Consider the following 26,585-nt stretch of genomic DNA (forward strand, 5'->3'; position numbering starts at 1 on the left):
TAACTATTTCAATTATGACTTTTCCAATATTAGGGTTCAATTTTGGTAATTGTTTTATGGGCCATATTAATTGTAAAATGAGAAAAGGGAATTTTAGAATATGGCCAAGACCCGTATTATCCGACACTAGTCCATGACTATATTGCTCCGTTTTTATGAGGAGTACAGTATAAGAGTCTCTGTGGACTTTACATAATCTAGACTTTGGCTTTACTTGTAATTTAGAATTTTCTTTGCTTCAGGGATTCCCGTGCTTTAAATATATTAGTTTCCCTAAGGAAGAAATCTCAGATCCTCAGAGCTTATATTTTATACAAAGAGATTACTCAGAGCATTTTTAATTTAAATTGTTTTTACAATACCCAGCATAATTTTTAACCTAGAAGAAGGGTTGTGAGAATTTAGAAACACTAAATGCTTGGTATGGCTGTGTTTTCTCCTTACATTTACTTAGAGTAGTGTTTCTAAACTTGATTGGAGAACACATCATTCACATACTCAACTTTTATCTTTTAGCTGCTTGGTATTTTTTGAATTGATTGATTCCTTTATAAAAAATGTATTAATAATTCTAACCATACAAAAAGTTTTCAGAAATAGTATAAGAAACTTTCTCCTCCCCGGAACCATTTGAAAGTAATTTGCCAACATGATGCCCATCACTCCCAAATATTTTAATATTTGTTTCTCTCAAAGGGATATTTTCTAACATAATCATAATTAAAAAAATAACAGATAGACTACTATCCTCATTAGAATATAGATATAGCTTGTAGATTAGACAAGTTCCACCATTTGTCTCAATACCATCCTCTAAGAGCAAAAGGATGTCAGTCAGAAGCACATGCTGCATTCACTTGTCATGCCTCCTTAGTCTTCAGTCTTTACTTAACATTAATGATCTTGAAAGTTTTGAAAAGTATGGACCAGTTATTTTTGAGAATGTTCTTCAGTTTTTGTTTGTCTGATGTTTCCTCGCAATTAGATTCAGATTATGTATTTTTGGCAGGAATATCACGGAAGTGAAACTGTCAGTTTTTTTTTTTTTTTTTTTTTGAGACAGAGTCTCGCTTTGTCACCCAGGCTGGAGTGCAGTGGCACAATCTTGGCTCACTGCAACCTGAGCCTCCCAGGTTTGAGCAATTCTTATGCCTCAGCCATTGAGGAACTGAGATTACAGGTGAATGCCACCACATCTGACTAATTTTTGTTTTTTTTTTTAGAGACGGGGTTTCATCATGTTGACCAGGCTGGTCTTGAACTCCTGGCCTCGAGTGATCCATCTGCCTTGGCCTCCCAAAGGGCTGGGATTGCAGGCATGAGCCGCTGTGCCTGGTCTGTGTTCTTTTTACTGCATCCCATCAGGTGGAACATAATTTAAACTTGTCCATTTATGGTGATGTTAGCTTTGATCACTTGAGTAAAGGAGGCATTTTGAGATTATGTAAATAGTCTCTTCCTCATCAAACTTTAACCCACTGCTTTAGCATCTATTATTTCCTGGCTGAATTATTTCTGTGATGGCTGAAATAGTGATTTTTCTAATTCCATCATTTTCTCTACATTTCTTAATTGACGTTTTACGGTAACATAAAGCTCTCTGTTCTCCACATGTATGTATGTATGTATGTATTTTTTATTTGTATATATTAGCATAACCTAATAGATTCATATTTTATTCAATGGGTTATAACTCATTTTTTATTATTTACTTTGATGTTAATATTGTCCCATATTTTGTCAATGAGATCCCCTGACTTCCCTGTCTTTTTGATATATAACTATGATTCTTTGAACATTTTTTTTTTTTTTTTTTTTTTTTTTTTTTTTTTTTTTTTTTTTTTTTTTTTTTTTTTTTGTATTTTTAGTAGAGACGGAGTTTCACCATGCTGGCCAGGCTTGTCTAGAACTCCTGACCTTGTGATCTGCCCACTTCGGCCTCCAAAAGTGCTAAGATTACAGGCATGAGCCACCGTACCTGGCCTCTTTGAGCATTTTAATACTTTCTGGTATATTTCAAATACATCTTTTACCTGTTCTAGTTAGTCCTGAAATCAGTCATTTCTCTAAGAGTACTGAGTCTTTTTGGTGGAGAATTATATTTGGAAACCAGGATCTGGGCTCTCAGTGTGCTTGCTGCTTTTGGTATATCACTGTTCCCAGGCCCCCACGGTGGACACAGCTAAGGAATTTACACACACACACACACACACACACGCACACACACACACACACAACAATCTTTATTTCTATGCTAATCTCTGTATATTGACAACTATGAGTTCTCATCAATACTTGCAATTCTAAGCCAGCCTCACAATGATTCATTCTAGGTTTTTCCTTTTGCATATTTGTAACTACTTCTTGAACAGTAAGTAATCTGGCCCTCTTATCCCTCAATAGATTTACTTATTTTGCTCAGTTTCCTGTATTTAACCAATACAGTGTCACCATTGCTGCCTTTTCCTCCTCTTCTATGTAGATGCTGCCTCCATCCCTCCTGGTCTCCAACATGCACAGCACCCTGCCCCATGCTCTGCATGGAGACTCCATGTACCATTTAGGCTCTGATATTTTGGTTTGGCCTGCTTCTGCATTGGACTCCTCTTCACCGCTCTCAGCCTGCTCACCTGCTCTGGGCTGCCACTGCCAATACTCCTGGTGTGGGTATCCTTCTCACTCTACTTGGCCTTTGACATCCTGAGCCAGGCTGCAGCTACCCGCCCCTATACAGACACTTTTCTTATTCCACTTTGGCTCTGGGTCAGACTGCTGCCACCCTTCATCCCATGTGGATGCCCTCTTATTCAGGCTGCACTCTGATGTTCCCGCCAGCCCTCTTGGGCTCTTCATGCAGACATCTTCCTCTTCCTGCTTGGATCCTAGCAGCCTGTGTTTGTCTACTACCTCCCCAAGACCATACCTCCTCACCCCTCTGAGGCTCTGACATTCTGTGCAAACATATTTCCAGCCTGCTCATTAAAGGAACTCTACTGCTATATCAAGACAACTCCCCTCTAGGCACCAACTAATGGCATTTGGACTAAAATATGAAGTTTTAAAAAAAATTATTTGGACTTTATTATAATGAAAGGTTTTGTTTGGTTGTTTTTAAACTTAAGTGATCAGTGCCTGCTTACAGCCTCATTCTAAAATAATGTCTGTATACTTGAATAGTCATGGGTTTGATGTGCTAGTTAAATTTTCTGTGATTTACATAAATATAGATTAATGACAACTAAAGATGTTCATCTGTTGACTTATAAAAATCAACTTGCTAACCGCCTCTTTAGGAAACTGTGGTTTAGATTATTCATTTAATGGCATCATAGGTTGGTTTGTGTTTTGATTCTTTTGATCTTGGTACTTGACAAAACTGACAGCAAGACTGCATATCTTCTAGGAATGAGAAAATATTTTTTTCTTTTTCGTCTTGCACATGATTTTAAATAGGAGTGGTGATGGTGGCTATTCTTGTCTTGTTTCTGATTTTAAGGGGAATATTTCTCATGGTTCCCCATTTATAATTATGCTCACAGTAGACATTTTGCAGATTTTTAAAATCAGGTTAAGGAAGCGCTCATCCTGCTTTACTAAGATTTTTAGAAATGTTTTCATCATGGGCTGGGCACAGTGGCTCATTCCTGTAATCCCAACACTTTGGGAGGCTGAGGCAGGTGGATCACTTGAGCCCAGGAGTTCGAGACCAACCTGGGCAACATGGTAAAACCCTGTCACTACAAAAAATACAAAAGTTAGCTAGGTTTGGTGTGGTGCACCTGTCGTCACATCTATTCAGAAGTCTGAAGTGAAAGGATTGCTTGAGCCCAGGAGGTCGAGGCTGCAGTGAATTGTGATCACGCCACTACACCCGGCCTGGGTGATACAGCAAGACCCTGACTCATAAAAATAAAATAAAATAAAAATAAATAACATTTTAAATCATGAATTGGTGTTGAAATCTGTGAAATGTTTTTCCTGAATCTATTTAAAAAATAGTATGTTTTCTTTTCATCTGTTAATGTGGCAAGTTGTATTTATAGATAGCCGAAGACTCAATCATTCTAGCATATTTTGTGTAAACTCAGCTTTGTCATGGTTTGCCATTTTCTCATATACTTTTCCGTGTCTTGGTGTTTTCTTTTTTCTTTTCTTTTTTATTTGAGATGGAGTCTCACTCTGTGGCACAGGCTGGAGTGCAGTGATGTGATCTCAGCTCACTGCAACCTCTGCCTTCTGGTTTGAAGTGATTCTCCTGCCTCAGCCTCCTGAGTAGCTGGGATTACAGGCACCTGCCACCACACCAGGCTAATTTTTATATTTTTAGTAGAGACAGGTTTCACCATGTTGGCCAGGCTGGTCTCAAACTCCTGATCTTGTGTTTCCGCCCACCTTGGCCTCCCAAAGTGCTGGGATTACAGGTGTGAACCACCATGCTTAGCAGTGTTTTCTTCTTTAGTTCCTTCAGGTTTGATTTTGGGGGAGAATTAGCAGTCATACCCCTTTAGTACACTTAAAGAAACTAGACAAAGTGGCTTAAACAAAAGACTCCTGTTAAATATTGTTTGCACTGAAGGGTTAATGTTGGTGTATGCTCTCTGAACCTTAGCCCCCTCATCTGAAAATTTGGTTATAATAATTTCTACCATATATGCTTGTAAGACTCAAAGGAGACAAAAATAAGTCAAAAGTCTTGTATAGTGACTTTTCTTTGGGATTTCAGATTTACCTACTTATTTTTATTTCTATTTTCTGTAGAGAGCTGCTATCACTGAATCTACAAAGTACCTTCCAATGATGCCTTTTAGTTCATTTACTTATTCAGATCATTTACAATTAATAAAATGTGGTATCTAGAACCTTCTTTGTTTGTTGCTGGTCTAGATTGTACTTGAAGTTCAGTCCTGTGTCTTGTCTTCTATATTTTACTCCTTCATCTCTCTTTATTTTTTCTATTTTTCCCCCCACCTGGCCAATTCTTTGTGATTTGATTGAACAGTGCATTCATTATTTTTGTTAATCATTTATGTTTTGGTGGGTCATGGCTCTCAAGTGCATTTTACTTTCAAGAATGAGAGAGCTTCTAGGAAAGTGTTATTAAAATTATTGTCATCTATGTCCCCTAGAAAGGTGTGAATCTTCTCTTTTTTCTTTACTGTCCCAAATACGTAAGCGTGTGTGTGCGTACACACACACACCCCTGCAGTAAGTTTCTAGGTTATATTGTGTTCTTAAGGAGAGTGAATATCAGAAACAAAAAGTAAGAGGGTAGTTAGAGTTTTTGTGGTGAGAAAAGAGGTTTTGGGAGGTGGGTTAGGGTTGGAGATAGAGGGCATGATTGTTGGTTGGGGGTCATATGCATCTTCTCTTGGTGAGGCAAGCCTCAAGAAACTTTCCATCTGCCACTATTTTATTTAATCTACTTTCCTAGGCCTTATTTGACTAAGATATAGTTAACTGTATCAATATTTGTATTAACAGTATTCTCTTATTTTCTGTTTCTTTGATGCTCTGGCACCTGGAGTCTAGAACTAGCAAACAACTAGCCAGGGAATGAGCCTTTCATATGTAAACTTATCAATCCAGAGCTTACCCCTTTTCCCTCTACTGGGCTCTCATGCTACCAGCCAATGTTCCCTTGCCCTTGTCACCCCAGGGCCAGGTTCCAGACAACCAGAGCGCACAGAAATGATTTAGAGCAGCAAGTCCTAAGCCTGCTCAGCCTGCTTACCCTGCCTTGGCCATTCCTTCCCACAGAAACCACAATAAAGGCATGCCCCTATGTTTTTCCCTTGTTCCCTCTGCCAACTGACCAATGCTGGTGCTTCCCCCTGTGGCCCTGTGTGGCATGCCATGCCTCCTGTTTCAAGGCATCTGTGAGTATAAGAACTTCTTCCTTCTTTATAGTCATTTCTGTTCCTGTGTATACTAGTTACATTTTTTTTTTTTTTAAGAGACAGGGTCTCACTCTGTCACCTAGGCTGGAGTGAACTGGTATAATCATAGCTCATTGTAGCCTCAAATTCCTGGGCTCAAGTGATCCTCTTGTCTCAGCCTTTTGAGTATTTAGGACTACAGGTGTGTGCTGTCAGGCCCAGCTAACTTAAAATTTTGTAGAGATGGGATCTTGCTAGGTTGCCCAGGCTGGTCTTGAACTTTTGCCCTCAAGCGATCCTCCCACCTTGCCCCCCAAAGGGCTAGGATTACAAGTTTGAGCTATTGTGCCTGGCCCCTGGGTACATTTTTAACTAGTATTGAAGACATTTATCAGGGGATGATATGCTTCTAGGCCAGAAGGTTGAATGTGAGTTCAAGTTGTTCAGTGCTTTCCTAACTTTGCTATTCCTTATGAAAGATATTCAAGACCTGTGTGCTTGTTATCCCTTTATTTGGTGTTTTTACTAGGAAATTCTGTCTCCTTTATTAATAAGGCAATTGTGGCTACAAAAACTTAGAAGGAAACCTGAAGATTCCCTCTTTACCTTGTTCAGAGCTTTTTGAAGTGGTTCCCCAGGTTTTTGGATATCATGGAACACAGAAATTAAGCAACAACATAGAGCTCTACTATTGTCACACAATACGCACACAGACACACACACAGAATTATTTATCTGACAACGTTGAAAATGCTATAAATATAATATTTTTTACAGGTTGACTATAATGAAAAATGAAAGGCCAGGCACATTGGCTCATGGCTGTTATCCCAGTATTTTGGGAGGCTGAGGTAGGAGGATGGCTTGAGCCCAGGAGTTCGAGATCAGCCTGGGCAATGTAGTGAAAACTCATGTCCACAAAAAAAAAAAAAAAAAAAAAAATTAGCTTAGCATGGTAGTCTTGTAGTCCTGGCTACTCAGGTGGCAGGATCACCTAGGCCCAGGAAGCCTAGGCTGTAGTGAGCTGTGATTGTGCCACTGTACTCTGACCTGGGCTACACAGGGAGACCCTGTCTAAAACAAACAAACAAAAACTATTTTTCTCTTCTCAGAGTTGTAACGCTTCAACACTGTCACACTGTTCTATATTTCTAGGGTATCAAAGGAGATGGTACAAAACATCTTTAAAAAATCTATGGGAGTTAAGATAGTTAATAACAGAAGCAACGTAAATTCCTATTTCAGTTGAACCAAAACTCAAGCAAAAACCAATGAAGAAGAAACAAGTTGTAATAATTTTCGACACAGCAAGTTTTCCCAAGCTAGTGTGTTTGAAGCTTCATACAAATGTGCATATAGACACAATGGTGTCACCATCAAAGTGATAGATACTGGAGTCACTGAATAATCATTGCATATGAGATTATGCTGATCGAAATGAACCTTGTTCATGGAGGTGAGTGACAGAAGGGTGAAGCAGGCAGATGCCTTTGTTTCTAAGGGCCTCTATAAAACTGTCACTAACTCTTTGTCTTAAAGTTTCTTGACACATGAACTAATCCTTAACTTTCCATGGCTTGAATTTGAACCAAAACATACAGATGTAATCAATCCAGCCTAGAGTTCCCCAGTGGAGTGAGTGCTGGCCTGTGGACTGGGTCATGTACGTAACCTATAGGAACTCAAAGTATATCCTTTAGCATCAGAAAAATGTGGCAGAGAAGGGATATGTGTTTGATTTTTAAGTAATCTAATTGTGTTATTAATTTAAAATCCTCATACTGAGTTAATTCATTTATGCACTAGGAATCCATATGAAAAAGTCTTTCTTATGCTTTAGTGTTTTCTAAGAGGAAATTATTAATAAGTTTGTCTTGATTATAGTATTACCATTAATGGGCTGATGGAGAATAGGAATAAAAAATGTTTATACTGAGATGAAGCTCAAATACTCTCTATTTTATATGGTGGTTAACCAGTTAATGTATTATCTCGTCTGTTTTTTTACATGTGAATTATTTGTGCCACCATATAGGTTAACTTTCTGATGTCGCCATGGCATTTGTAAACAGTCATGGTGCTGGTGGGAGTGTCTTTTAGCATGCTAATGCATTATAATTAGCATATAATGAGCTAATTATGAGTGAGGACAACCAGAGGTGACTCTCATCACCATCTTGGTTTTGGTGGGTTTGGTCCGGCTTCTTTACTGCAAGCTGTTTTATCAGCAGGGTCTTTATGATCTGTATCTTGTGCTGACCTCCTATCTCATCCTGTGACTTAGAATGCCAAGCCATGTGGGAATGCAGCCGAGCAGGTCTTAGCCTTATTTACCCAGTCCTTATTCAAGATGGAGTTGCTCTGGTTCAGATGCCTCTGACAAGCCCAAGTTCAGTGTTACTCTCTCCCAGAGCTTCCAGTCTCTGTTTTTATCACCCTGCTGGAGTGTGCTCAGCTTGACCTTCCCTGCTGGATGGCTAACTCCATGCACGCAGGGTGTGGAAGGCTGCACAAAGCCATGGGTCTAGCATCATGCCCAGCTCACAGGAAGTGCCTATGTTTTGAAAGAAAGAATGAACAAAGGGCTGCTTTCCAGTGCCAAGGGATTCTGTCACACATATCTTGTGCTTAGCTGCTTTTGCTTTTATTGAGATGAAGGTTAATTGGTACATTTGTTAAAAATGAGGTAATTGTTTTAAAAGGTAGTCAAAAGGAAAGATGACTATTGGAGCCTCTGTGAATAATTTAAATAGCAAACCTACCTTCAGAGCTCATTAAGATCACCCCTCATGGAAGCCATTATTCCCTGCTGTGAAAAACTATGACTCAGCTTGCACTCTGTTTAAAATTAGTTGGAAATTTTTTTTTTTTTTTTTGCTGTCATTGTATTTCTGTTGGAATACTGTGACTTTTATTGCATATCCTGTGATTAAGCTTAACTTCCCGTGCATGCCATGAAGAAACTATTTCTGTAAGTTTAGTCACAAGATAATGGTGTACATTCACATTTCACATTTCTCTTAATTGCATGCCTTCTACTTGATGGAGTACCACGATGATTCAACATTCAACCACTTTTTAAAAATTATTGCTGTCTTCTATTTTATTTGGTGATGAATATTTCCTGTTAGTTTCCAGCAGATTGCATTTCACATTACATACATGCCAACTCAAGGCAGTTTCTAAGATTTCATTCAGAGATGAGTAATTCTCGTGAATAAAGAGCCAGGAATGAACTGAAATGACCATATTTTCTTGTACAATAGTTTCTTGAAAGACCTTAAAGAGCTCTTTGTAGCAGGTTATTATTATGTGTATGTCATTGGTCTACTTCAAACATGACGATTTGTAAAAATAGATTTTTAAGGATTCAGGATAATTTTTCAAAAAGTGACAATTAGTATGTATTGGCATTTTATGTAGTTACTGACAATGTAGAAATTACTTTTATTTCATAAACCAAATATTCTACTTTCATGTTATATATTTCAAGGAATCTATTTTAATAAATGAAATTGTATTCTAGTAGCTACAATGAATTCAGGTTTATCTCTTTTGAAACCATGATTTAGAAACAGAAAAAAGGGAAGAAAATTGTTCAATTTATATTTCACAAGCTGTTGGTAATTTTTTTTTGTTGTTAATTCTTTTGATTGCTATCATTAGATGTATGAAAGAGAAAAAGGGGTTTAATAAATGGACTTGTAGCATGAGATATTCACTCATCTTTTGCTGACCTTTGGAAAGTTAATAAGATTTGTACATGTGAAGTTTGAGTACCATAATGGAAACGTGAGGTTTGAGTAGCATAGTGGAAACTTTATTTTTATTTTTTATTGTTTTTTTGAGACAGAATTTTACTGTTGTCGCCCAGGCTGGAGTGCACTGGCGCGATCTCAGCTCACTACAACCTCTGCCTCCCCTGTTTAAGCGATTCTCCTACCTCAACCTTTTGAGTAGCTGGGATTACAGGTGTGTGCCACCATGCCCAGCTAATTTTTGTTTTTAGTAGAGACAGGGTTTCACCATATTGGCCAGGCTGGTCTCAAACTCCTGACTTCAGTTGATCTGCCCACCTCGGCCTCCCAAACTGCTGGGATTATGGGTGGGAGCCACCATGCCTGGCCTGGAAACCTTATAAATATAGCTTGTTGGAGACCCCAAGGAATCTCAGAAATTGGCATTTTAGTTCAATCCTTTTATTTTACAGAATTGTGTAGAATTGTGGTTAATAGATGGATTTTGGAGTTCATAGAAACCTGAGTTCAAATCCTAATTTACTAGGCATGTAATTTGGGTAAACTATTTTATCTCATTTAGAATCACTTTTTTCACTTGTGAAATGGGGTCAGTGATACTTATCCTGAAAGATTGTTGTTATTAACTGAGACAATATAGTCATACTGTCTATGACATAGTTCAGTATTCAATAAATGAAAATGATAACATTAAGTAATACCTGTAAGGGGATATACAGCACCAAAAGACTAACTGAATTAATCAAGTTACAGAAGCAGCCCATTGGCACTTCCAGTGGGGGACCTGAGCTCTAACCCTCCTTTTTAATTTTTGTAATATAATGAGATGTTTGGCAAGTGGTTTCATTTTGTCTCAATTTTATTAGTGTTAAAATAAGTAGAGACAGCTGGGTGTGGTGGCTCATACCTGCAATAATAGCATTTTGGGAGGCCAAGGCAGGTGGATCATCTGAGGTCAGGAGTTTGAGACCAGCTTGGCCAATATAGTGAAACCCCATCTCTACTAAGAATACAAAAATACAAAAATTAGCCTGGCAAGGTGGCGTGTGCCTGTAATCCCAGCTACCTGGGAGGCTGAGGCAGGAGAATCACTGGTACCCAGAAGGTGGAGGCTGCAGTGAGCTGAGATCATGCCTCGGTACTTCAGCCTGGGTGACAGAGCCAGACTTTGTCTCAAAAACAAACAAACAAAAAAGTAGAGGCTACTTTATTTCCCCTTCTTTCTTTTGCAAGGACGTGCTATACATAGAGTTAGAGCTAGACTGGAAATGATACCTGTAAGGCAGTTTAGACTAGTTTTTAGCCTTTTCAGTTATATGAACGATATATATGTAGAATGATTAAACATTTATCAAAGTCTTCTTGGAGGGAAACATTTAAAGAAAAAGGCTGAATAAAAATGGAAAGCTAGCATTGTGTAGCCGAGTGACCGTCAATGGCTTTGGTGACCCACAAGGGGAATAATACGATATTGCTTAAAACAAAAGTGTGCAGAATTCTTCGAGCATTACCTGCTTCAGGACCTCATGTAGATCTACTTTTACTTTTCGCTCCGTTCCATCCTGTCCTTTGTGGGACCTACATGTGAACTTAAAGGGTATTAAGGATTCAAAAAGAAAACCAACATGAAAAGTGAAAAAAAGTTGACATTCTGCATAATTGATTCTCTTTGATGAAGAAGCCATTTGCCTTAGGATGAGTCGTGATTTTGCCATTTACAAGTTGAGTGTACTTAAGTCAGTCAATTGTCTTCTCTGAGGCTCTTCGGATTGGATTTAAGGAGCCTCAGATAATAGTTTAGCTCAGGAGGCAAGGATCAAATGAGGTATAAGAAGTTTTGTACATTCTGAAATGCTTTTGAAGTAGAATGGAGTCATGGTTTTGAAACTATATTTAACATTATATTTTATTTACCTTTCAAAAATTTTTCTTAATTTGGCCATTAGGAAAAAAACCCAACAACTCTTTTTGGGTGGTCCTGGTTATTAAAAAGATGTTGACCAGCTGTTCCTGAACTTAAGATAAAAGATTAAGAAAGATGAAGGAGGTTTATAGTAGAACACAAATGATTTAGATTAGGTATAAATATGTCTAATCGCAGTTTTGGTTTGTTTGAAGCTGTAGTGTTTTTCTCAGGCATATTATAAAATTTTCTTTAGGTGCTTTCAAAAAGTAAAAATGGATTTTTTAAATCTGTCTCTACCGGGTTAGGTAGAGTCCTGCTGAAGATATAAAGATGATTAATATTATCTCTAATGTTTGCTTCTGACCCAAAAGTTGTACAACCATTTAATAAGTCAGTCTGGAAATAGAATATAGAATTTGAACTCCTTGTAAAAGTAATAATTGTAATTTTAAAAGGTCCTACAGTATTTCACAGTAACTAAATTGAAGAGATAAGCTGAAATAAAAGTCATTGCTTTAAAAAATCTTTTTTTTTTTTTTAAAGGCTCATTTTATTTTAATGGCTGATCTATGTAATCACGGAGGCCAGTATGTACAGACAAAGCGGGAGCTTTTATTTCTTGGTCTCTTCCTCCTTGGACAGAGTCTTGATGATTTCCTCCTTTTTGGCCTGAAGGTGCTCTTCACGGCGCTTGTGTGCTTCCTTGGTTTTAGACCTGCGGGCCTCTGACTGGTCAACCAGGAGCTTCTTGCCGGCCTTGTCTGCCTTCAGCTTGTGGATGTGTTCCATGAGAATCCACTTGTTTTTGAACACATTCCCCTTCGCCTTCAGGTACACGTTGTGATACATGTGGCAATCAATTTTCTTAGATTCCCGGTATCTTCTGAGCAGCCGGCGCAGAATCCTCATTCTCCTCATCCACGTGACCTTCTCTGGCATTTAGGCATTGGCTGTACCCTTATGCTTACCTATGCCCATGTGCCTGCCCTTCTGGCAGGCCAAGGTGTTTTTCCGGCAGCGAGCCAGGGAATGGACCGTCACAGGCTTGCGGATGATCAGCCCATCTTTGATTAGCTTCCGGATCTGCTGATGCAAGTTAACATTGGCGATTTCATTGGTCTCGTTCCTGTCCACCCAGACCTTCTTGCCACAGTGGAGGACACTAGAGGCAAGCCTCTTCTGAAGCCTGAGCATCCTCATGGCTGTGGCTGCAGCAGCAAAAGGAAAGCGCTCCAAAAATCTTTGTAGGAAAAACACTAACTTCCTATAGCTGTCAGTTTCAAAGTAAGCTATAGTAAGGTTCTTAATTTTATTTCTGAAAAATAAAAATTCTTTACATCAACTTGTCCTATATAGGAAGATGGCTTGAGTTGGAGTTTTCAGTGTGTATGAATTCTACATTATCTATTGTTGACCTTTTCATATTAGAAAATGAAGCTGCTGACAGTGATTGTACATATATGCACACAAGCGGCAGGGGAAGACTACTGCAGTTCTACAAAAGGCTTTCTTCCATATCTTACAAGAAAATTCTGCCCTTTGATTTTTCTTTTATTACTACTACTGCTGCTGCTGCTCCTACTACTGTAGCAGTTATGCCCCAGGCTTCGCTCTAGGTGCTTTAGATGTATTAGCCCATTTGAGTCTTATAACAACTTATTGAATATATACTATTACCGTCCCCATTTAACAGAGGAGAAAACATATACAGAGAGAAGTCCTCCTAGGGAATTAGAGCTAGTAAGTGGCAAAACCAGCACCTTGTGTTGTTTGGTCCAGAACCTGAGCCCCTGCTACTCTGCAGGCCTGCCTACTACTAATCTACCACACTGGCGATTGCATATCGTCCTTTCTGTATTGCTTACTTCCCTAGTAGGAAAGCAGAAAGTTTTACACAGTTAGAAGTGATAAACAATTACATACAATCTGCTATTGCAGTTATAGAGTGGATTTCAATGAACTTTTCTTGACGTAAAATTTAATATCAGGAAGTTGATTTCATGTGAAATTTCAGTTGTGTGAAATATTGCCTACTCGATCAACTTTTATGAGCATATTAGAGGAAGGCAGTGACTTAACTCCCATACTCAACTCAGTTGCTGATATAGGTGTACATGTGTGAATTACCACATTGCAGTAATAGAGTGACTTGGTGAAGAAGTGGGTACAGGAGACAAAAGAGATACTGTCCCAGTAAGTATGACTTGGACCTTCTTCAGTACCAAGTATTCAGAGAACCTTAATTAACCTGTAAATGTACCCTTGATAAACTTAAAATGACTAAGTATAATGTGAAGTTAGTATGATGTGTTAAAACTGTTTAGGACGGCAAGTAGACATCAGGAACTCTCACACGTATCTAGACATTCAGAATTTGTTTATGTCAGCAAAACAATTTTCAAGAAAACATGAGTATGCATCACTGTTAGAAATCATGAAAACTATGTATTTCTTCTAAAATGTTTTAATAGATAAGTGTACAAACTTCAAATGACTTTAGTACATCTATATTCACAAACATACTTAGTGTAATTAAGTAAATGAATTCATCCAATATATCACTAGCTCTTGAACAGATTGAATTAAAGACTATGAATATAAGACAATACCATTTATAACAATAGTAATACTAGTAACAGCTACAAAAACTACCACACAACTTACGTTTATTGTGAATCGGGAAAGTCCTTTAAACGAATTATGTTATTTAATCCTACAACAACCCTGCGAATTCACTATTATTACTTCCAACTCCACAGATAGGAAAAAGAGAGCATTAATTATGTATACAGTTACACAATTAACATGTGTCATTTATTCAATAATTACTGAACGTACCTACCACAGATCTACGCTGTTCTAGGTAGTGAAGAATTAGCAATGAGTAAAACAATGTCCCTGCCTTCATAGAAGGACCCCGCCTTTTATGAGAGAGACAGACAACCAACAAATAAACATGGAAACATAATAAGTCGGCTGGTAATTAGGATTATGCAGAACAGTAAACCCCGGGACGGAGGCAAAAGAGTGCTAGCATAAACGACTGCAATAGGCATTGTCACTCTTTTATGCAGGGCAGTAAGGGGAGACCTCTCTGATAAGGTGACATTTTAGCAGATACCTGGAGGGAGAGAGAGATATTTGTAGGAAGAGTGTTCCTGGCCAAGGAGACAAAGAGATCCCTGTGTTTGGAATAGGAGAGGAGCATGATCTAAGAGGCCATGTATTTGGAGTGGGTGAGGAGGAGCATGGTTGGAGTTTGAACCCAGATTTATCTGACTCCAGAGTTTATAAACCACTACACCAATCTGATGGGGCAACCACAACGTTACCCAACCTACTGCGATCTTAGAGGCGTATTAGCCAGATACATATTCTCATGAAAAAGAGAAGGGTAGTGACAATCTATTCTGAAAGTTCTGGGTTGCACTGAGACTATGTGAGAAATCCCTGTGGTTTGTGGAGAGGTGTTTTTGAGACTAAAATTAGAGAACAATTATGGAGCATAAGTTTGGGAAACGGATTGTAACTCCCATGCTCAGAATTCTCTGCTGGTTCTTCGACTGCCTCCAGAGCTTTAGAGAAATTAAGTAACTTTCTGAAAGCCCCATAGCAAACAGACCTACTTTTGAATTATGATAAAGACTGTATTCATAACTACTGATCTGTGCTTTCCTTCTCAAAGTGAAATCAATCACTTGCTCCTTGGCTTCCTGTCACCTACATATCGAAGTCGACATGACTTGGCAAGGAATGCAGAATCCCCAGAGTGTGGCTGCACCTTGTCTTATGCCCTCCTTCTACTGCCCCTCCCCGTGTACCTTGGCATGCAACAGAATAATGCTTCTCAGGGTCATGTTCCTAGGATTTTGTGCATTCTGAAATGTCCTTCTTTCTCTTGTTACTCTTGTTTTGTGACCAATATTTTATATTTTTCTTGAATTTTATTTTTATTTTTTTTTAACTATTTGCCTTCCCAGGTTGAGTTTTAACTTCTTCCCAGGCTGCTTTTAGAGCTTATGTATCTTTTTACTTGCTCATCATTTCCAGTAGAAATCATTTCTTCAGTCCCTATCCTCCCTGCTGGGATTATACTTGCATAAAAACCTCTGAAAGCATTGACCATGGATTTTACAACCAAACCTTTTCAGTAATTTCTTTGCTTTTGTATCTGCCTTGTCTTCCAAACTATGCCATTCAAAGCTTTTTAAAAAATCTATATCACAACCAATTATAGGGTTTGGCATGTAGTTTACCTGCTTACTTAAATTAAACTGAAGAATATTAGATGCAGAATTATAATGGTGATAGATTTGATCAGATTCAAACAAGTGGAGTATGTTGAGCAGTAATATTAGTTCATTATGGAAAAACAGATGATAATAAAAACTACTGTTCAGTGAAAGTGTATGATGTGTCAGGCATTAAAACTCAGTGTAAAAATATATCATTCTGTTATTCCAGATCAAATTCAAACCTGGAAGTATATCTTATTAGGCATAACTTTAAAACTAATTAAAATCTTAATAGATATAACTTTAAAACTAAATTGATTATGTGTTTATTTTTGAACTATTACTAAGAGGAGAGCAGGAGGTAAGCGAGGCTTTAAGTAGAGGAAAAAGCCTTCAGAAAGGGACAGAAGTCATCCTTGTTTCATGGTATTCGGTTTTTAAAACGTTACTGCAAATGTGTATACTTGGCTGCGTGGCAGAGATCTTCCGGAAAGAACACTGCTCTCATTTATAACTTGGACTTGGCATGTTGGGTGAGACAGAGGGCTATTGGGGAAGTGAGCCCAGATGAGACCTTGCATATAATACAGTGTTTCGTGCTGTTATCAACGGTTAATTGTAAAGGTTTTAGTAAGTACCATCCTTCCAGCCTAAGGACCAAAGTGGGATGCTTCAGGCCATGGTTATTTAGCATAATTCCTGATTTTCATTAATTAGGAAGCCTACTAATTAGGAAGTCTATTGAGTAATTTTTGAATGAAATGCTCATTGCTGATTGCTGTGTTTCTCAGGCAAGTGTTTAATCTCAAATTGATATATTGCTTATAATCACTGGTAAATCATTTTGAGACAGGCGTTTAATTTTGGCTTACCTAACATTTATGTGACTCTAGCGATGTCGAGTTGCACTCTGAAAGACTTAAGTGCAAAATCTTAAAAAAAAATTTAGCACATAATTTTCCCACACTTTTCATGACACAGTATAGTTTTTCTTCCCTTTTTTGGCTTGATTTTATTGTTTCCTTAATTTCTCAATATTTTGTGCTGATTATGTGAATTAGACATTATTTAATCCTAATGCTTAGCCTCTCAGTAGGAAAGACGACATTAATGCTCGGAAAATACATTTTAAAAAGTATTTTGCTTTCAACCCCTTCCAGTATCCAGTAGAAATTTATTCTAAAGCTCTTTTTGTGGGTTTCTTGCAGTGACACCACAGCCAAAGCCCTGTGGGAAGCTTTACTGAACACCAAGCACAAAGAGGCAGTGATGGAGGTTCGGAGACATCTAGTGGAAGCGGCAAGCAGGGAGAACCTGCCAATCAAGATGAGTATGGGTAAGCCAAAACCTAGGATACAGGCAGCCTCTGGGGAAGCTTATTTAAACCTGTTCTGAATTGTGGGCCAACCTAGCCAACATGGAATCTAGGTCAAAGTATTAATGACTTTTGCATACTGTTGAAAGAATAGGGAACGAATGAATATGTGCACACTGCCCGTGGGCTCAGCAATGACCACTTTTCTTGGAGTTAGCTTTGGGAATTCTAGAAGAGATTTTGCTTACAAAGAATAATTACTTTAGTTTCTTGTTGATCTATTCTAGAACTATCAAAATTGGCCTGGACCATCTCTCCTTAATTATATTCTACCCCTACTCCCTTTTTTTTCCCATTCTGTCCCCATTCCCCCACTTATGGTGGGTGAAAATTCTTTCATTACTTTAGAATTAATGAATGAAATTGTACTGAGAAAACAATTGAGCAGGCAGACATGCTCTGGCCTGATCCCTCATCCTTACAGTGCTAATTGTCAAGTCACATAGTGTTATTTCTTTTTCACCAGTATTACACACCTAATTTTTCGATTTCTCATTTTTTTTTCACATTCAGCTTTGTCTTTGGTATTAGATGAATACAATTGCAATGGAATTTAAGTTTTAAATGGCTTTTTTTTTTTGCCTTTTTTTTTTAATCAAAAAGTCAGAGAACCACAGAACTAATGTTTTGATTTTAGAAAAGAAATTTGGCTTATCAAAATATTAAATAATTTTATTGATACAGAAATATTTAAATATGGATATTGAATCTAGGTAATAGGTAGAATTTGTTTCTGGAAGCTTGTAAAATTTTATTTTTCTCTTTTAAAAATAAGGTTTCTCTCTTATAACTTGTTCTTAGGTATTCAGTAAATACTAGTACATTTTATTGGATGGGAAACTTTTTCTTTGCTGAGAGTCATAGCCCAAGTTCTTGATTGCTTATGGTGGCAAAAATAAAAGTAAGTTGAAACAGAACAAAATGTGGAAGTAGAAGAATATGGATGAACCTAGGAAGAAAAAAGTTATAGGATTATAACATGAAAAAAATGTGACTTTTAGTGTATTAGGTGACTATATTTGAGGGCTTCAAGGAGCATAATGATGTTAGGAAAAGTGAAATAACTAACCATAATTGAGAGCTTACAGTATGCTAGGTCTTTGGACTCTTTACATGTGTTATCTTATTTCATTCTTTGAGCAATTCTATGAGACAGATACCATTAGTATTTCATTTCTTAGATAAGGAAACTGAAACGGAGAAAAATAAGTTTCCCAAGGCCATACACCTGATAAGTAGTAGGACTGGAATTCAAATCCAAGAATTTTGATGCCAGATAATGTGTACTTTATTTATAAAGTCATGCTAATTCATAAAGCCAATATCAGAAGTCCTACATGTGGTTTTGAAGGGTGAAAGGTCTTTTATTAGCTTTGAATTAATATATGAAATGTTATACTAAAAACAGTTGAGCAGACAGACATGTCCTAGCCTGGCCCCTTACCCGTAGAGTGGGTCTCAAAGTTGCTGCACTGAGACATCCTGGCATTTGACTATTAATTCTCTTTCCTTCCTTCCTCCTTTTTCCCTTCCTTCTCTCCCTCCATCCCCCAACCCCCTCTCTCCTTTCCTTTCCATAGCCCTAGGTACACATTAGGAACAAGTGTTTTTACCTTAGCAAGTGCCTTATTCATAAGCATGTTGAAACAAGAAGTAATTAATATTGTAAATTGGCCGGGCGCGGTGGCTCACGCCTGTGAGGCCGAGGTGGGCGGATGACGAGGTCAAGATATCCAAGCCATCTTGGCTAACATGGTGAACCCTCCTCTAAAAATACAAAAATAGCTGGGTGTAGTGGCACATGCCTGTAGTCCCAGCTACTCAGGAGGCTGAGGCAGGAGAATCACTTGACTCCGGGAGGTAGAGGTTGCAGTGAGGCAAGATCACACCACTGCACTCCACCCCTGGTGACAGAGTGAGACTCTATCTCCAAAAAAAAAAAGTGAATCAAGGCAAGTAGAAATGCACAAAGGGTCTTGATAATATGGTTAATTTATATTGTGTTTCAGTGATACTACATTATGATGCTATTACAGAGCATAAATCAATTTTTATTGCTTGATTCACGACTCTTGAAAGATCAACAAACTACTTTTCTAAAGGGCTGTATCTTTGAAAAAAGAATCAGAGCCAGAAATTTATAAAAATGACAGGCAATCCCATAAGGAATTCACAGGTAAACGTTTAAGTTTTCTGTCAACCAAAAAAAAAAAAAAGTTTTTTTTTAGATGGAATGGTTTGCTTTATCTCAAAACTCCAGATAGGGGTTGGGGTGGGAGTAAGAGGAAGAAAGAAGGAAAAAAACAGAGGATTGTTAGCAGAATTCTGTTGTAAGAAGGACCAAAACAACTGATTCAAGCATACTCTATCCGTGTGCCAACTGCAGTTTAGTAACAGATAGCACAGTGTGGCTGCCCATTTTTGCTTCATGTCACTAGCCAGAGTTTCTTGTATCTCATTTTCATGTATAAACAGATACATAACTATGAATAGTAAGGAAAAGAGCTGGAACTTGTAACCATAGTAAAACATTGATTTTTGAAAACTGCCTATCATATAGCTTATCACAGAGCATTTAAAACTATAAAATGGATTTTATAAAAGCACAGTTCTCCCATCCTTGCTATAGTTTCTACTGAAGTATAAATTTTTTCCAACTATAATAAAGGCTTCTAGTATTTTAAGATGTTAAACAGGTTTTAACTCTAGACTCAGGATTCTCTTGTATGTAAATTTATGGAGAGGGATCCCATGATTGAAACCTCAGATCTTAAATATAAAATTTCTCGGAACAAGGTAAATTCATGTTAAAACATTCTGAGCACCAAGAGAAATAAACATTGTCCACTTAAAGGAAAAAAAATTTAATTGCTAAAACAGAAAAAAATTCATTTTATCATTGCACATATAAACATGTCATCTTTCTGAGAGCTTGTTATTAAATTGTCAGTTAACTAAATAGACATGTTCCAGAAAAGTGACTTTTAAAACACTGAAATGGAATTGCATTTTTCCCACTGGCTTTCATAATGAAAAATGTATTCGATAGTAACAAGACAAATAGACCATAAGAAATCCATTTGTTTGAATCTAAAATGGCCCCTCACAGAAGAAATGAGTAGATGATGCTCATCTCAAACTCTGGTACATTTTATGGAGAATCTTTCACTGGAATATGATTGTGGTTGAGGAACTTCACTTATTTGTGTCATAGTTCTCTGCCAAATGGACATATTCTCCAGTGTTTAATGGATGCAGGACTATCCTATTATATTAGAGCTGAAATGAAACGGGTATCTTAAAGATACTATCTTTCCTTGTAGCCAGATTTCTTGAGAGTGTTCTATGCTTGATGCCTCTGTTTCTTTATTATTTTCTTACTAATCTAGTGCAGTCTGGCTCATGAAACTTTTATTGGAAACTCTCCCAGACCACTAAATAAAAGGATATTTTTGCCAGTCACCATCCTTCTCGACTTCTTTGCAGCATTCACTGCTAGACTCTTGCCACGTTCTTACATGTCTCTCGGTGTTTTCTGTGACTTTAGCCTCTTCTGATTGTGATGGAGTACAAAGTCAATTATATCTGAGGGTGAATCACAGTTCTGCCACTTATTAGCCAAACTTCAATTTCTTTGTCCATAAAATGGGGGAAATAGCTATTTTCTCGAGTTCTGAAGGAGAATAAAAGCTCTGAGCAGAGTGAAGTTATGACTATCAAGCAAAATGGAATGAGTAAGCTGTAGTTATATTCTCTGTCTATGGGAAAATCTACATGGGAAAGTAAATTATGAGAGGGTTATTTGATGAGAGTGAATGCAAAGCAAACAGATCAAGTTAGATGATTTTCCCCTTCCTTTTTGGAAATGTACTAATTTATTCTTTCCACTTCACTCATCTTTTTCTAGGCATTATGCTAAATAGCTCCCTTCTGATAACCCTGTCTTTTTTTTAAAAGCAGAATTCTAAATAGTTTTTCCATGTTCAGCCTGGTTATAATTCCATTCCATTTCCTCTTTCCTGACTCTGTTAATTCCTCCTGACCCCTCCTCCCCGCACTGCCAACATCCCCTTGACTGTATTTGGGATTCCCAATCCTCTGTGGTCACACTTTTATGGAAAGATTTCTGGAGTTGCGTTTCTAGATGATAATCTGATCCAGTACAATGTGATACTTCTTAATTTGCTCTCCTAGTTCTGGGACATCTTAGTGTCAGCCCTATAAACTCACCACCATTGTCTCTTTTCCAAATTAAATATGATGAGTTCTTTTGACCATTTGTGAAAAGACAAGCCTTTCCCACCTTTTGCTTCTAGCTTTGAGTCACTGGCAGAGCTCTAGTTTGTTAACATCCCTCCTAAAATGTGAATTCCAGAACTGAGAGCCAAACAAAGATGTTGTCTTGTTTTTCCCCTATTTTGAACGCTGCACTGTGCTTCTCTTAATCCTAGAAAAGATTTGTGATTTTTGTTTTCCACCAATGCCACACTGACTGTCATTTCTGAATTTCAGCATTTAGCAATATTGGCTTTGAAAAACAGCGTAACATCAAAATACTTTAAAATTTTATTTGATATGTACTTTTTAAAAACATCATTGAGAGTGTTCCACTTCCTGTTTTTGATACTTGAGTTCATCCAGTTCTGGCTGAATAGCAGCTGTCTTTTGATCACATTTATATCTTTTGCTTTCATGGGGAAAATGTTCTCTGAGATTAAGAGGAACATGTGTGCATGCACATCTGTGTGTTATGTGTGTGTGTAAAAGAGAGAGAGAGAGAGAGAGAGAGGGATGGGGGAGAAAGAGGGAGAAATGGGTGGGAGAGGGGGACTCATTGCTAAACTTTGTGAAAAGGATGAGCTAAAACCTAATAAGACCAACACACCATGTGATATATAGTCATTTATAAAAGATGAGAACATCTGGCTGCCTCATAAGAGACATATACTGATTATTGACTCTCACACATCTTTGTTTTCATATATTAGTTGACACCACGATTTGAAGAACAGTAAAGGGAATTAACTTTTATTAAATAGCTACTATATTTTGGGTACTATAACAAGATTTGCATAGTTTGTTTCATTGAATGCTCCTAATAGTATAAATTTGGTAATTTTTTAAAACTCCCATTTCACAGACAAGGAAAACTGAGACCACGAAGGTACAAAGGCGAGTTTTTTTTTTTTTTTTTTTTTTTTTAGGTATTACTGTGCTAATTGTTAAGTTCTTGTCTCTCAGATCTAAATTCCCACTTCGTGATGCTGGGACTCTCAGATCACAGTTCTGCTTGCCCAGCTGGCTCCCCGTCAACCTGTGCTGATAAGGGGCACTAGAGGAAAACTGAAAGGCTGAGGGGAAGAAGCAGCCTGCTCCTTCCTTTCTGCTTTCTGTGGACTTTCCTTCTGCTTTTGAGTGTCTTGCCAACAATATGCTCCTTCACCACAGCAGTAGCAAGTTTTGCTGTTGTAGCAGCTGAATCCAGTGTGCAGTTCTTTTAACACTTGAAGAACCAGCTTCAGGCTACCCCTTCTTCAGAGGTACCAGCCCAGCCAAGTAGCGCTCCATTGTCAGAGGTGTGCATTTCAGTCCCTAAGCTGTAAGTTTTAATAACTTCCATCTCCTGCTTTTGTTTCCTCCACCCTAGTGGTGGGAGCTACCGCTGTGCAGTTGTTACCTCCCTGGTACCCTGGAGTTCTCTTTATCCTTTTGATTACTCAGTTAACAATCCTGTATGTTAAGTTTTCGCTGTTCACGTTGCTGGTATGTTTAATGTCTTCTGACTGAGTCCTGACTGATGAGTTACATAGCAAGTAAGCCAGGATACAAAGCTGAATCTGTCTGACTTCTGTATCAGGCCTATTTTTAGAGAGAGAAGTCAAACAACTGGGGGTTAGGGGAGGTAGCGTCTATAGAGATATAAGCTCAGATATGATTATACCATGCCCCTGCTTAAAACCCTTTGGTGGTTCCCCATTGCCTCAGGATAGTATCTGAAGGTCTAAGCATGCTATTTATAGACGTTTCTGCCTCTAGTCTCATGCTTCACCCATCTATTCTCATTGCTTTCCGTCTCTATTATCCATTCCCCCACATGAACCTTTGCAGATCCAGGTCTTTGTTGTCTGTCTGAGATACTTTCATTCGGTTTTTCCTCCAAATCACTCTCCGCCCTCTCTACCTATGCCTCTGGAGACTGACCGTCATGGACTGACTCTTCTGGGCTTTGCCTCTCATTTGAGTTTGACCTGTGTGAGACATGGGCAGGAGATTTAGAGGGTGAGAGGGGAGTATAGTTAGCATATTGTTTGCCTGGCTTCTTCCTGCCAGGATGCAATTGGCATGCCATCTTTTTCCTGCAAGTACCTTGACTAATATAACCACTCACCTTCCAACACATTCATTCGCACACACAAGTGTCTATCTTTTCTGTCAAAATCCATTGGATTCTTCATGACCAGATACAGATGTTACTTTCTCTGTGGAACCGTATCTGATTCCCTGCTTTTCACTCTCTCAGCTGGCTGAATTAATTGCTCTGGCTTCTAAGGACACACAGCTCTTTTTCTGGTTGCCTTTTCAGGACTTACTGTGGTGTGATACAGTTAAGTGTGTGTGGATCAAAAACCTTGCTAGATAGTGTCCATGTCATGTCCTTCAATGACCATTGGCTTGGTACACAGTGAGTGGCTTAGTACTTACAGTTTGAAAGAACAGATTGCCTGATGAGTATGGGTGAGTAACAGAGACAGTGAGTATTTTTATTTTCAATTGAAAGAGGCAGAAAGAGTTTTCATTGAATTAATAATTAATAATTATTAATTCTATTTACAAATTTCTTTTCTGATACTTAGTGTTCCTCTTGATGTCTCTCTAGCGTCTGATTATATCTTCTTTCTTGGGCTCTTTTCCCTTTGTCTTCCTGCCGCTCTGCTCTTCTGATCTCTCCCTCTTTCTGATAATTGTTTTTTGCCTTCTGTTACTCCTCCTTTCCTAGAAGACTGTAGATATCTTTGTATCTCCTGTTGTATCTTGCACATAGGTGCTACTTAATGACCACCAGCAATGTTAGAGCCTTATTCTACTTCCACTCTCCACTCCAAAGTAAATAAATACATAAAAACCCATTTCCTGTGGTTCAGTCTCCTGGGTTTTCCACCTGGCTCCCAACTTTTTCTTTATTATAGATCTCATCCCTTTGTTCGTACTATTATTATATTACAGGAATTACCACCAGACTCAGAGTAGTTGGAGCTGAAAACTCTTACCTATGCTTGTTAGTATTCTTTGCACCTAACACAGGACCTTGAACTTACTATATACCCAAGAAATGTTCATGGAATAATTAAATTATTGAATGGTGTCCGTGGTATTTGTTACATATTTATTTAATGGATTGCTTTTCTTTCACTGTCCTGTGGAATCTAAGAGTGACACTGATTTAGAGTATCAGTTCTCAAACTTCTTGGTCTTAGAACCCCTTTGCAATCTTAAAAACCCAAAGAGTTCCTCAGTAATTTTTGTTTATTTGGATTATATCTATTGATACTTGTGGGTTAGATGAATGGATAAATGGACAATTAGAAAACAACATATTAGTAAAGAAAACAAGCAGTATTTAAAAATATTTATTTATTTATTTATTTATTGAGACGGAGTCTCACTCTGTCGCCAGGCTGGAGTGCAGCGGCGTGATCTTGGCTCACTGCAACCTCCGCCTCCCGGGTTCAAGCAATTCTCCTGCCTCAGCCTCCCGAGTAGCTGGGACTACAGGTGTGTGCCACCACGTCCAGCTAATTTTTGTATTTTTTAGTAGAGACAGGGTTTCACCATGTTGGCCAGGATAGTCTCGATCTCTTGACCTTGTGATCTGCCCACCTTGGCCTCCCAAAGTGCTGGAATTATAGGCATGAGCCACCGCTCCCGGCCAAAAAATATTTATTAATTCATATTAAGATGACAATAATAAACTCATTATATGTTAACAAAAGTAACATTTTTATAAAAAATAAACTATATTTTCCAAAATAAAATAAGGTAGTGAAAAGAGTGGCGTTATTTTACATTTTTGCACATGTCTAATGTCTGACTTCATACAAAACAGCTGTTTTGTATTTAAAAGATAATTTGTATGTGTGCTTATTATGTATTAGATCCTATAGATAAAATATTCTGCTTTCAAATAAACAAGTTATTTAACCTTCTTGAATCTGTTTGTCTATCTGCAAGTTTAACTTTTTTGAATCTATTTCTCTTATCTGCAAAAATAGTGCAACTGCATGTGAAGAGCTGTTTTCTTATAATCTGCTTCTCCATGCAATCTGTTGTGATATATTGTTTTGGTTGAAGTATATGAAGAAAAGCTGTCCTTACAAAGACGCGTAATTGGAAAGGGGGAAATATTTTAATAGCCTTTTCAGAAAACTGCAGATACTCTTTTCAGATACTACATCAACTTTACAAGAGATATTTTCTTACAGGTTAGTTTCAGTGTGGAATATAAAAACTTATTGAATTTTTCATTCTCTATTACATTAAAATCCATTGGTCTCTTTTGCACTTTAAACCTTTTACATGCATTATTTTATACCATCATACATTACTCTCTTAAAAAATATTTGTCCTTTAAATTATACTGATCTTCCAAATGTTGATATATATTATACAATATAATAAAACCACACTTGGTGATATCACCAGTGATATCATTAGAAAATCTAAGTATTGGGAATATAAAGACATAAAAGTAGATAACAAGATTTCTAAAATTCTAAGTTGTAAATAAAAAGTTGAGTTTTGTTATGGCAATACAAACAGTCAATAGCTGTTTTTGAAGTATCAGGTTCACTTTTTTGATTATTTGAAAAAAATACCTGAAGAACCATAATTTTTCAGTTGTCTCTTCTAAGAAAAATTGTGTGCCATGACAAAAGTGACTAGTTTGGTTTATAACTCAAGCACTCACACCAGTATTTCTGTATATACCAGAAAGTGCTTTTTGCATATTTCCCACCTCTTTACACAGAATATTGATGTTTTCTTAAGGGTTGAGGTTTGATAACATGAATAATATTGTAGTTTCATCATGGTTTTTCTGAAGTGAAACTATTTGTATATTTGGGACTACTACCATGATTGGTGCTAAATTTAGATTTACCCACCATTGTTTTTCTATCATCAGTGCAAATACAGCATAGTAAGAAAGTCATGTAACATCTTTGTTTTATTATGAAAATGATTTTGACTTTGCTGACTACCTGAAAGTATCCTAGGGACCCAAGGGTTTGTGGAACATCTTTAAGAACCATTGTTTAAAAGAATGCCAGGCCGGGCGCGGTGGCTCAAGCCTGTAATCCCAGCACTGTGGGAGGCCGAGGCGGGTGGATCACGAGGTCAAGAGATCGAGACCATCCTGGTCAACATGGTGAAACCCCG

At 37.7% G+C, this 26,585-nt stretch overlaps 2 protein-coding genes across 3 annotated transcripts in view; one reads left to right on the forward strand and one right to left on the reverse strand.

The window, feature by feature from the left end:
* Positions 1-26,585, forward strand: part of SCFD2 (sec1 family domain containing 2) — a 431,480-nt gene that overhangs the window by 41,554 nt on the left and 363,341 nt on the right. For both annotated transcript variants that reach the window (XM_017540351.2, XM_017540352.2), the window contains exon 3: positions 16,984-17,111. In XM_017540351.2, coding sequence (XP_017395840.1) covers positions 16,984-17,111 — 128 coding nt within the window. The remainder of the gene's footprint in view (positions 1-16,983; positions 17,112-26,585) is intronic.
* On the reverse strand, positions 12,066-12,694 carry LOC108312438 (60S ribosomal protein L19-like). The gene has a single exon (XM_037742633.1). The coding sequence runs from the start codon at positions 12,477-12,479 to the stop codon at positions 12,153-12,155; it is 327 nt and encodes a 108-aa protein (XP_037598561.1). The 5' UTR covers positions 12,480-12,694; the 3' UTR covers positions 12,066-12,152.

Source organism: Cebus imitator, unplaced genomic scaffold (genome assembly GCF_001604975.1).
Source record: "Cebus imitator isolate Cc_AM_T3 unplaced genomic scaffold, Cebus_imitator-1.0 Scaffold124, whole genome shotgun sequence".
Lineage (NCBI taxonomy): Eukaryota > Metazoa > Chordata > Mammalia > Primates > Cebidae > Cebus > Cebus imitator.